Source organism: Ursus maritimus, unplaced genomic scaffold (assembly GCF_017311325.1).
Source record: "Ursus maritimus isolate PB19 unplaced genomic scaffold, ASM1731132v1 scaffold_31, whole genome shotgun sequence".
NCBI lineage: Eukaryota > Metazoa > Chordata > Mammalia > Carnivora > Ursidae > Ursus > Ursus maritimus.
Genome location: NW_024425675.1, coordinates 22,666,637 through 22,680,025, shown reverse-complemented (window position 1 = coordinate 22,680,025; position 13,389 = coordinate 22,666,637). Strand labels below are relative to the sequence as shown.

Genomic DNA, 13,389 nt, shown 5'->3' with positions numbered 1-13,389 from the left:
GAGTAAATATGAATACTTACTCTGTCATATTTAGCAACTATTTCAGCTCGCTCCTGAGCAAGTTTGAGGGCTACATCCTGGTCTGAATCTGTGGAGAGATCAAATTTAGATGAACCGTTATTTAAAGAACCATAAAGTTAATTAATTATAAAACTAAGACAAAATAAAAATAAAACAAAAAATCGGTATTACCTAAAAGGACAAACTAGCAAAATCGAATAAACTTAAAAGGGTAAGTTAAGTATCTGTAACTACAACTTTGAAATATCACCGCATCTATCATTTCAATAGTATAGATGATATTCAAAAGAAAGCAAATTTGTTAATATAGCATTAAGTTAGGGGAGATCATAAATCTTATCCTTCAAGAATCAATTTTGGATCTAATTTCAGAGAAATAAGTATTAAAGTAGAAACAAACCGAAAGCTCTCAGCTTTCAGATGAAATCCATCTGGACATATGATGAGAAGGAACATTCAAGAAGGCTTTTACAAATTGAGGTAATTTGTCCACAAAACAAACCTGTGTAAGCTATACTTCAGGAGTTAAAAAAAAAATTATTTCTCATGATGAAAATAATTACTTCTTCATTTGGCCTCTGAGGTCCCCCTCATCAACTATTCCAACTACTATGATAATCTTCAATCTTACCACACACATATACCCTTCTTTGTTACTACCACCATGTATCTTTGGAAAAACACAAATCTGACAACAGCAGTAGAGATCATAACATGAAATAGCATGCATATGATAACACATCCCAAGTACTGTACAGAAAAAGAAAAGACCAATAACAGGCTATGTCAAAGGCACCTCTTATCAAGAAGAAAAAGACAAGCATTCCAAGAGAAATGTGGGCAAAGGCCATGAGCAAGAAATTCACAAGAGTAACAATAGCAGCCACAAGCAAATCTGTGTTCTCAGTAATTCCCTGGCAGATAGTAAGATATGGCCAGGCAGCAGATACCGTGAAAAGCACTTTCCATGCCTTATCACATGTATTTCTCACAACCCCACCCTAAGATAGGTATCATATGAATTCTATCACACAGACAAAAAAGTGAGGCCTAGAGATTTTAGTGAACTTGTGTAAGGTCACAAAACTAATGAAGAGCAAAACTGGGATTCAAATCCAGATAGTCTTGACTCCATAGCCAATAATTTTAAGGATTACTTTATAAAAATGATTACTTATGACACGAGAAAGGACTTCCAGGGAAAGAGGACTGGTAGTACATTTTATATCCATTCTTCCCGAAACTCACTAAAATGACAATAGAGGGATTCTTTAAATCCCCTTCCTCAAAGGCCCAGGAAATGGTGGCTCCCCAGGAGAGGGAAGGGTGGGGTTGAACACGGAAAGGTGAGGAAAGACTAATTCCCTGAGATTGAAGGGATGTGCACGAGTATGGAAGAGGTTGGGTGCAGGGAAGAAAACCCCATCTTCTCCCTCCACAGCAGACCAGCAGATCTGGCCTGAAACTGCGAAAGCAGGAAGGGTCAATCCAGGCATGCCATCTAGCACCATGGAAGAAAACAGACAACGAGGCAGCTCGAGGAGTGGAAGGTTGTTACTTCTGTGGGGTGGGCTGTGAGAAGGGAGGAGTATGACAGTCAGCTATTTTTCAAAATAAGCCATACAGACTGCTGAATCTTTAAACCAAGTATAGCTCTGATAAAAATAAACTCTAAATTTAAAAGCCAAGGCATGGAAAAAAATCAAACTTATTAGAAACTAAAGAATTACAAGCTTTAAAATATCTTTGTACTTTTCTCTGACCAAAAAAATGCACTTTTGTTACTCAATGTTGACAATAGCATGGGGAAATCTGCAGTAGCTTACTGTGAGGGGAGACTTATCAGTGTGTAAAAATCTTTGTGGAGAGCAATTTGATAATATGTCTGCAGAATCTTAACAGGCATATCCCAACAATTCCACCTCTAGGGACTTACTTAGGCCAATGAGATCATCAATGGAACAGTAAAAATTGGGAAAACGGGAATTTGTAAATTTTTAAATGTTTATTTGGGAAAAAATGTTTACGTCACTGCTTTTCTCAGACTACAAAGTGTCAATATGTTCTCCTTTGAGTGAAAAGTGAATAAATAGTAGAATGGTTCAATAAAATAACAAAAATGCAGACTCGTCGTTTATATTTTCACAGTGAACTAATATAGTCAGGAGTCTGGGATAATCAACTCAATTATATATTCATTACCCTATTCTAGACTTACGGACCTCTGTCAATACCTTTTCCCTCTTCTGTTGCCCAGCTTCACAACATTACACTCCCACTTCTACAAAGGGGTAGGGAAAGCAAATTAATAGAAATTAAACTCAAACTAGGAAAGTTGACTACTTATTAAACTCCACTTCCGTTATCAGAACTAAGCGTGAATATCTAAGGTGATCAGGCCAAATTCAATGGATGAGTGTTTTCTTTGAATATATTCTATACCAGACCTTCATTCCTGCTACCAGTCCTAGGAGTCTCAATTCATTTCCTACTTAACAATGACAAGTTTAAAAAGGCAGGAACTGGAAACAGTATGTAGTTAAGAAGATGCAAAGTATCCCAAGAAAGCATCATTGTGGTGAACTGTAAGACAGAAAGCTTTCCACAGATCATCTCTAGTCTAGAGATTTCTAGAAAGGAAAACCTAACTGTGTAATAGAGGCCATACAGGAATTGAACAAAATTCTATCTTAATTTTATGAGAGAAAGATCATGTACTTTAATATGATTAGAGTAGTTGACATGGCTCTAAATCAAATAAAGTAAGTTCCAAATTTTTAAATTCCTTTAGAAATTTCTTATCATTGCATTTCCCTGTGGAGAGAAAATTCTGTAATGTTGACAAATGTGTTCTAAAAAAAGCATGAATCTGAAGTCAAGCTGAATTTATAAAATATAGCCAAACCTGCTTCTTTAAAGAGACTAAATCCAAATGCCAATTCTTTCCAACAGGGAGTAGTAGAGACATTATTTATCATCCACGTTGTGAGGCAATCATCTTTAGAGTAAGAAGTAATATCCTTATGCAGAATTCACCATAGTTATATTGTTTCATATTGTCTGATCTATAGTTGAGAAGTTTATTAAGAATTACACTAGAATCCTCCCTTTGGTTTCACTGTGAGTGCTTACTTAGAAAGTCCGTTGCAAGAACAAAGAGTATGCCCTAAAACACTGACCACAAAGGGATATCAACAGCTGTCTTGTGTCTGTGAGCAAGTGTGCACAAAGTTCCAGGCACCTATTAAACAATGACAGTTGTGTTACTCGGTACTTATATCACATGTCATTATTAAATTTAAAAAGCTCTATTACATTACTCGAGCCAAATTAAGTCAAATTATTTTTATTGACTTCACATCTAACGTAACAATGTTCCAAAGTAAAAGAGGCATATTTGAAGCAGTAAAAATCAAAAGACATTGGATATGTATACTCAAGTATACAGGAAAACATATCTGGGCACAAATTTATGGAAGGTATAGCATCTTATGAAGGGTTTAAAAAACTAACAACTATAACATTTTACGAAGACTTCTAATTCCCTTTATATATATTTTTAAGATTTTATTTATTCATTTGAGAGAGGGAGAGAGCACAAACAGGGAGAGAGGTAGAGGGAGAGGGAGAAGCCAACTCCCTCCTGAGCAAGGAGCCCGATGTAGGACTTGATCCCAGGACCCTGAGATCATAACCTGAACCAAAGGCAGCCACTTAACCGACTGAGCCACCCAGCTGCCCCTCTAATTTCCTTTAAACACAAGAATTTTTAGAAGCAAGCATCCTCCTGAATGACATTTTTTAAAAGCAGGCATTGTAGCTTAGTATCACTCAATTAATCCCAAATTGTAATGAACAAGTCAAAATTATTAAATTTCAAATTTAATCCACTAAAAACAGACAACAGACATTTTTCCTACTGTACATTCTGACAGATTATTATTATATATAAATCAACTATTCCAATTTAAGAAGTACTTTACCCTTTGTTAGACAACTGGTCTGGCCTTGGGAATTAACGGCAGCTTCAGTCCTCATAGAGTAAACTTATCTACTCCAAGATTTCATTATTATTTTACAGTTCTCAAGCACACCAGGAGTGTTAGGTGGTGCCTCACACATTCTTGCAACAAACTGAAACAGAAAAGTGGAAGGCAGCTCTACTTTAAACTATTTGTGAAACAAGCAGAAGAAAGAAAACATTTCTAGGGGAGAAGAAAAGACCTTTCTGTGGTTACGGACTACAGATATTCAAACAAAGATGATGTTTGTTGAGGATAAAAACATGTCTTTCAGGCTAGATCCCAAGTATGAACCACACCAGCCTACACCCAGCATTCCATCTGACAACAAACAGGAGCTTGAAAGAAGCAGCTTTACAACATGCCTTCATCTTGTATTACAAAATTAGCCACATGCTTACTACTTTTAATAAAATTTGTCATGAAGCAACAAAGACAATTTTTATTGGAAACATTAAACTAAAGCTAAGTAGGAATGTTCTCCTCAAATACATTTTACATCTTAACATAATTTTTAATGTGAAAACTGCAGCCTCTGTTTCAGACACTAAGTGAATACATGCTAAATTCTGGAAGGTTTTGGAAAGTTTTAACACACCACACATATACAAGTGAACAAATGTTTTGTGAAACAATGTGTGTAACTACTGTAGGATGGCACTGTGAAATTTCCTCTTCCATTCTATTTATTCTTCCCTACTTCCCTTCAGTGCTTCCTTCTTTCTTTAAAATGGTCAAGGACCTACAATTTAGAAACCACTTTGCACATCGTAGGTCCTTGACCTGTTAGAGGCACGCTTGTGAACATTATAATTACACTTAACTGGACACTAACACATTAAGTTTATACTCAGCTTAAGCCACCTGTAATATTTAATATAAGCAAAAGACCTCAGAAGCTTAGAGAGAGGGAAAGATTTCAAGTTATACACCAAGGAATGAGAATCAGACTGCTATCAAACTTCTTACCAGCTAAAAGGTAATGAAACTCTGTTTCCAAAGTTCTGAGAAAAAAACTATCATTAGCTGAGAATTCTACGCCAAGCCCAACTATCAATCAAGCATAAAGAAAAAATTAAAAACATTTCTAGATATTATGAGCTATGCTGAGCTCAAGAATGACCCCTCCCCCCCAGAAGATGTCCACATCCTATCTCTGGAACCTGTGAATGTACCTTATATAGCAAAGGCATTTGCAGACGTAACTAAGTAAGGCTCCTGAGATAGGGAGATTATCCTGGATCATGCAGATGGGCCCGACGTAATCATAAGGCACCATATAAAAGGGAGACAAGAAAGCTTGATGATGGAAGCAAGAAGTTGGAGTGCTGTGAGAAAGGAAGGGGTCACCAGCCAAAGAAAGCAGGTGGTCTCCAGAAGTTAGAACAGACTAGGAAATAGATTCTCCCCTGGTGGCTCCAGAAGGAGCCAGCCAGGCTGACACCTTGTCTTTGGCCCAGTGAAACTGATTTCAGACTCTGGCCTCTAAAACTGTAACAGAATAAATCGTATGTTGTTTTAAGCCACCAAGTTTGTGGTCGTTTGTTATAGCAGTGATAGGAAACCAATATAATACCAATACCAATACTGCCTCTGCAATGTTTCTTTTATTTTTTATTTTTTTTTTAAGATTTTATTCATTTATTTGACAGAGAGAGAGACAGCCAGGGAGAGAGGGAACACAAGCAGGGGGAGTGGGAGAGGAAGAAGCAGGCTCTCAGCAGAGGAGCCTGACGTGGGGCTCGATCCCAGAGCTCTGGGATCACGCCCTGAGCCAAAGGCAGACGCTTAACAACTGTGCCACCCAGGCGCCCCTGCAATCTTTCTTTTAAAAAGAATTTCAGAATACACTACAGAAAAACAAGACAACAACAGAAGAACTGACAGAGACTCTCTCCTTTTTCAAACATTAGTCAGGCCCCTCCTAACTTCTTCCTGACGAGGCCTCATCCTGTCTCCAAACTACCTAGCCTGGCTGTAGCAGGAGACCCCCCACACCCTGATAGCTGGTCACCCTGGCACGTCTTTACCCAGAATCCTGTTCAGTCAGTGTAGAAAGGACCCCTGTACCCTTGATGTCACCTCTACCTGCTGAATCCTTTACTCTGCCTGTTGGCTATAACCCCCCCTTGTCCTTACTGTGTTTGGAGGGGAGCCCGATCTATCTCCCCTATTGCCAACAGTCTCAACACTAACTACAATCGTCCTGAACAAAGTCTTCTTGGTTGTTTTAACAAGTGCCAGAATAAATTTTTCCTTAACAGAATCAAAAAGAGGGGCAAACACAGGATCCATGAAATGAAATCTCAGGGGGCTAAAATTAGACATTTCCAGATGCCAAATATGTAGTTGCCTAGAGAGCAGTCAGCCTACATTAGAATAGGGAATACAAGGTGTCTTCAGGCAGAAAGTGGATATTATTAGTGATACAGTAAAAGCTTATACATGAAAGACTCCAAAAAGAGGTGAAAAGACTGTTAGAAATCAGAACAAGCAAAGCAGGGAGTGATAAAAGTCACAGTCAAACGTAAAGAAATGTACGAAAGGCATTTGTACATTTGAATTGGAGAAATAAATTCATGTGACCTCGACACTTTCAACAGGAGAATTTTACTTCCTTCCTACCTACGTCATATTTGAAACTGAAGTAAATGATACTGACATTAATGTGATATTGACATTATTCTGATTATGTAAGAATTTTATTGACTTTTCATATTCACAATCAACTGTAGACAAAGTGTCCAAAATCAAACTCTGATCTGCACACACAGACCCCACTCCAAACTTAAGCCCCCTTTCTAAAAGCAGCTACTGTGACCTATGAAAAACATTCTCCGCACTATACGGGAACCTGCATGTACCCATGCGCGCGCACACAGACATCAATTTCCCTTTTCTAGTCAAAGACTAGAATCGTTCTATAAATAACTCTACACCTTACTCTTTTTCATTTAACAGTACATCTTGGAGATTGTGCATATCAACACCTACAGATCTACCCAGTAGTGTGCCAATAAAAGCTTAGCAACCGATTCTTAGAGGGAAGAAGTAGGGGCTCGGAGACCTGGTTTGTGGCCTCTCCCAACTTCCAGGCGGCCACTACCCCCACTGCGGTGGCTAATTAGCAAAGTGCAGCGCGCTGTCACGGAACGCAGAGTTCAGCTGGCTCAGATACTTCGACGGATCTGCCTCAACCTGGCCACATCTGTAAAGCTTCCTAAGGCGTTCATGGAATTTATTCAACCAGTCTTCTCTAGAGAATGTGAACTAGGATAAAATGAGAGTCCATCTTTAATGGGAGTTAAAGATGAAACATCGTGCGGTAAAGAGCTTACTAGGCAGTGGTGACCAAAGGCAAGCGGAAAAACAGAGGAAGCAGAAACTACCAGGAAGCTGAGGGGGGAAAAAAGCAGCTGTTGCAGAGAGGAAAATAGTACCTGACGTGCAGAGCAAAGCGAGTCACCATCACAGAGACACTTCAGTCTAAAAAAAGAGACAGAAGGACCTCTTCCTGAAGCTGCTTCATGCTTCAGTTCCCAGTGGCTTTCACTTCCTGCTCAATACAAATAATGCTCTTTTTTCTTGAAATAATTTGAATAAGTTATTCTTGTCTATGATCCGAGTTCCTTCATTCCACCACATCTTTCAACCAAAAGAGGCCCTCAGCACCCAGAGTGCCTACGCCATGGTTTCAGTTATTTGCGAGCACTTTCTTAGCATGCCATGGACTAAGACATATCAAAAATAAGGATGCTATTAACGGTAAAATCTTAATAGGCACCATTGCTAAAAACTTCAGCATTTCTTTTGTCATGCTCTAGATCCAAGGCTGGAAGGAATACTCGAAGGAGGAATAAGCAGAGTTAAGCAGATTAACACTAAAACATAACTAAAAACAAACAAAATAAAGGAAGGTGCACTAGTCACAAGAGAACCTGAAATACCACTTATTGTAACTGGTCATTCTGTGTGAGATGACATTAAGTGCGGTCACTTACAAGTTCCATATATGCTCTCCCCACCCCCCAGAACGTTTATTCTGAAACAGCATGCCAGGATACCCTGGATACCAACCACCTGACAGTCCCATGAGAACTAACCCAGTGTCTCCTCCTTTCCCTTCTACTCCCTCCACTGGAAGGTCATCTCTAATCCAACATTCCTTTGCACTCCAGCCCAATCCCACTTCCCTCTCTCATAACTCACTTAATTCCATATTAAACAATGTCTTATCAAAAAATGTACAACCCCCGGGGCGCCTGGGTGGCACAGCGGTTAAGCGTCTGCCTTCGGCTCAGGGCGTGATCCCAGCGTTATGGGATCGAGCCCCACATCAGGCTCCTCCACTATGAGCCTGCTTCTTCCTCTCCCACTCCCCCTGCTTGTGTTCCCTCTCTCGCTGGCTGTCTCTATCTCTGTCGAATAAATAAATAAAATCTTAAAAAAAAAAATGTACAACCCCCAAAACCTACTTCTCTCCTTCTTCCTCCCTCCACTAGAGTTAATAATCTTAGAAAACTCTTTGGCTTCCTTTTCTCTTTCTCATGTTCACTGGGAATAAGACAACAAAAAATTCAGATCATAGTGGCAATTATTAAACTACTATAAATAATTGTGATCAAGGAAGGGACAGCCAAAGACTAGAAGCTAAATACATGAAAGAACAAATGCCATAACCCAAAGTCTTCAGAAATGCCCGATCTACTCTCAGAACCACCACACAAGTGTCCATACAGTAGCTTCATATTTCTTTAGTTTAATACTCATTGTCTGATACCATTAAAAAAAAAAGCATTCAGTTTGAGAAGTTCTTTGTAGATCTTGGATACCAGTCTTTTATCTGTAGTATCATTTGCAAATATATTCTCCCATTCCGTGGGCTGCCTCTTAGTTTTTTTGATTGTTTCCTTGGCTGTGCAGAAGCTTTTTAAAGACTGGTATCCAAGATCTACAAAGAACTTCTCAAACTCAATACGCGAGAAACAAATAAACAAATCATAAAATGGGCAGAAGATATGAACAGACACTTTTCTAATGAGGACATACAAATGGCTAACAGACACATGAAAATATGTTCAAAAGCATTAGCCATCAGGGAAATTCAAATCAAAACCACACTAAGATACCACCTTACACCAGTTAGAATGGCAAAAATTGGCAAGGCAAGAAACAACAATTGCTGGAGAGGATGTGGAGAAAGGGGATCCCTCCTACATTGCTGGTGGGAATGCAAGTTGGTACAGCCACTCTGGAAAACAGTGTGGAGGTCCCCTAAAAAGTTAAAAATTGAGCTACCCTATGACCCAGCCATTGCACTACTGAGTATTTACCCCAAAGATACTGACGTAGTGAAGAGAAGGGCCACATGCACCCCAATGTTCATAGCAGCAATGTCCACAATAGCTAAATCGTGGAAGGAGCCGAGATGCCCTTCAACGGATGACTGGATTAAAAAGCTGTGGTCCATATATACAATGGAATATTACTCAGCTATCAGAAAGAACGAGTTCTCAACATTTGCTGCAACATGGACGGCACTGGAGGAGATAATGCTAAGTGAAATAAGTCAAGCAGAGAAAGACAATTATCATATGGTTTCTCTCATCTATGGAACATAAGAACTAGGAAGGTCAGTAGGGGAAGAAAGGGATAAAGAAAGGGGGGGTAATCAGAAGGGGGAATGAAGCATGAGAGACTATGGACTCTGAGAAACAAACTGAGGGCTTCAGAGGGGTAGGGGGTGGGGGAATGGGATAGGCTGGTGATGGGTAGTAAGGAGGGCACGTGTTGCATGGGGCACTGGGTGTTATACGCAACTAATGAATCATCGAACTTTACATCGGAAACCGGGGATGTACTGTATGGTGACTAACATAATGTAATAAAAAAACATTAAAATAAAATTTTAAAAAAGCATTCAAAATAAATAAGCTTAAATACTTTTCAATTTTAGCTTTTATTTTAATTATCAGTATAAATAGGATTTGTATCTTTTTGCTCAAAATATTCTATTATAGCACTATCAGCAGGGTATCAGTATTTTCTATTATATCATGCTTTAAATGAATAGTTTTAAAATTTTCCATTAATTTACAGAACACATTTCTTCAAACAAATTCTTATATAGAAGCCCAATTGCTCAGCAAGGCAGGTAGGTGAGGTTGAGGAGAGAGAGAGCAAATTCTCCTGGCTTGATCTCCCTCTTTCCTCCACAGTGATCCAAGGGACCTGTAGGGACCTCCAGTGCTATACAAGCCAAAGCAAGCTGTACCCACTGGCCTTCTTTTGTGAGTACCTTTGTAAAGCTACTGCTCAAAGACTTCTCTTCCAATCAGTTTTCCAACCGCATATCTCAAGCTCCCTTTCACAGAGTCTCCCCGACAATTCTCAAGGTCCCGGTCGTCCTTATACAAATAAAAAGATCAACATTTTATAATTGATAGGTTGGCTGTTGTTTTATTTTGTTTGTAAGCATATAAGACCCTTCAGAACAGGACACAGCTCTAATATTTTAAACACAGAGCACCCGGTATCAACAAGGTATGTAATATTTCCATAACTAAGAAGATACTTGAAATTATAGTCTTAACAATAATTCCTGGGTAGGCTTCTATTACTTGCTTCTTAATTTCTAGAAAGATGAGAAACAAAATAATTTTTCAAGTCCTAAAAATAATTACTTTTGACAAAGATTTATTATAATTGAGAAGATCATTTTTTCTCAAATTCAATCATGAATTATAGCCTGCTTCTAGTGGACCCACCTTACCAATGCCCATGGCATAAGGGAGAACTGGCCACTGCTTCTTTTTTTCTAGCGTACTTCCAAACCAGTACCCTAAATACCTTATTGAATACACTTACTGACATGTCTATTTAACTGTAAGCTCCAAGAACAAGACAGTTATCTCATTCATCTTGGTATCATTAGTATCTCTCACAGTGCCTAACATAGGGTAGATGCTCACCAAATATTTCTTAAAAAGATAAAAATAACTCCTCAAAATTAATTACTATTGTGAACTATTCGACGAGCTAAACACTTAATATATCAATTCATTTTTAACAATTAGACTTTTATTTTATTTATTTAGTTGAGAGAGAGCATGAGCCAGGGGAGGAGCTGAAGGGGAGGGAGATGGAGAGAGAGACTCTCTTAAGTGGACTCCATGCTGAGCGCAGAACCTGAAAGCAGTGGAGCTCGATCCCAGGATCACAACCCGAGCCAAAGCCAAGAGCAGGATGCTCAACTGATTCAGTTCAACTGGCTGAGTGGGCCGCTCAACTGATCGACCCAGGTGCCCCAACAATTAGATTTTAAACTATTTTCCAGATATACTTTCACTGCAAAAAGTGTATCTTTACTAAAGATTATCAGCTTTGTTTTTTTATTCTATTTCAAGGTAGCATTAAAAACTTTATTAAGACTGTAAAATTCAGATATGATAAGTCACAATCTATTTCTGATTAGCACTTCTGATTACTTACCAGTCCTTCATATCCATTAAGGAAGAAGGAAAGAAGGAAGGAAGAAAAGAAGGGAGGGAGGGAGCGAAGGGGATAGATAGACAGACAGATAGATGGATAGATAGAGAAGTCTCTTGAAAGTTGAAGAAAACCGGAGACTTGTGTGTGATGTTTGTGTTCCAATCTACTCCTCTCCTCACGTCTTCCTCGATCTAGCTCCCCAATCCACTCAACAGAGCCTCGCAGTCTCACTTTCTTGACAGAAAGATCCTGTTTACTTGGCTGAGTGTGCTACCATCATGCTTCAAGTCCACGTGGAGACACTTCAGCTAAAGGAACACTCCCGAACTCTCCCGCCACTCTTCTGCCACTCCTCTCATGGGAGCAGAAGGACTTTTGAGGTTGGCTTGGTTGAGCTCCTTGCTCTCTCTCTCTCAGCCACCCGGGGTGCATGCCCTCCACTCCACTCTCCATGCATGAAGGCACCCGTCCTGAGGGGAGGCCTGCAGATGCTCGGCTGTGCTAGTCACCCAGTGAGTACATCTAAGTCAAGATGGGCTAATAAGCCCTTTTCATTTCAGATCTAATGTCATGTCCTCAGATTAGCCAATAGAGGAGACATTTTGATCTCCATCTGTCAGTCTCTTGTGTCTTACTTCTCAAAGAGAAGAAACAGTATCACTATCAGGTCCCTAGAACTCCCCAAATCAGACTAGAAACTCCTACGCTTATGTGTAAGGTGATTCATAGAGAAAAAGGATATGGAGTGATGTAACAATATTTAAATACCATTACTACTGATGAGAAGCATAATTACTAGCTGTTGAATGTGAGTGCAACTCCCACATGTGGGGGCAGGGTTGAATGACAAAATTGCCAACAACAGATACTTAGCACCAAGACAAGCTTATGAGTCATTTTACTCACTTAGATCCGCCTACAGTTGCTGGCAAACTCAGGATTATACCTTAGCTGCTTTTCCAGCAGTATGATTGTTTTAGAAGATGACACAAGGCTCACTGGTGACAACTCCCTGTTTGTGGATACTTTACAACCTGGCCAGTGAGAGTTTACTAGGTGCCAGACACTGTGTTGAGCATTTACTACACATCATCTCACATAATCCTCACACAACCTACTCCTAGAGTTGTGTGTCTATGCCCAGTCTACATGTGGGGAGCCTGAGGTGTGGAGAGGTTACGTCATTCTGGTCCTAGGGGAAATAAGTGGCAGAACAGGACTTAAAAGTCAAGGCTATCTGACTTTAAAGCCCTGTTTCTATTTTGCTGAAGTACAAATGGATGATCTTTTTATATTTCTTCTGACCTCTGCTAGTCCTTACATTTCTTCCCTTAGAAATAAATCTACCTGTGATTCTTACGGGTTCTTCACAGTTGCTTTCTGCTTTCCAGTAGCCTTCTAAACTTACCACACTGAATTGTCTGCTATTTGTGCAAAATGGACTCCGATGATATAGAGAGTCCAAGAACCACTTATATGAGACATCCTTTATAATCCTAAGCAACTGTACTTCCTATATTATAAGCTGTACGTCTTAGGATAATAATAGGAAATGTTCAAGAAACATACAGTGCTCGCTTCAGCAGCACACATACTAAAAACTGGAATGATACAGAGAGGATCAGCATGGCCCCTGCACAAGGATGACACGCAAATTCATGAAGCATTCCAAAAAAACACACAAATAAAACAAAAAGCCTGCAAAAATATTTGACCAACTAATCACCATATGGATACTAAAGTTAACTCTGCTAAAATACTTTATGCATTTAGTAGATACTAACTCAAATGCCCTCACAATTAATTTCTATGATTATGGAAAGAATTCGTTGAATCTACTTCATTTACTTGACTT

At 39.3% G+C, this 13,389-nt stretch overlaps 1 protein-coding gene and 1 non-coding gene across 3 annotated transcripts in view; one reads left to right on the top strand and one right to left on the bottom strand.

Annotated features, from left to right (window-relative positions):
* The window catches only part of USP6NL (USP6 N-terminal like), a 182,920-nt gene that overhangs the window by 78,762 nt on the left and 90,769 nt on the right, over positions 1 to 13,389 (bottom strand). The window contains exons 1-2 of one of the 2 annotated variants that reach the window (XM_040645423.1): positions 4,005 to 4,153; positions 21 to 88 (exon numbers count right to left, since the gene is read on the bottom strand). In XM_040645423.1, coding sequence (XP_040501357.1) covers positions 21 to 88; positions 4,005 to 4,059 — 123 coding nt within the window. In that variant the 5' untranslated portion in view covers positions 4,060 to 4,153. Of the gene's footprint in view, positions 1 to 20; positions 89 to 4,004; positions 4,154 to 13,389 lie in introns of those variants that run through there. The other variant, XM_040645424.1, reaches the window with a different exon arrangement.
* LOC121106355 lies at positions 13,105 to 13,212 on the top strand. The gene has a single exon (XR_005838984.1). It is a non-coding gene; the product is annotated as a U6 spliceosomal RNA (small nuclear RNA).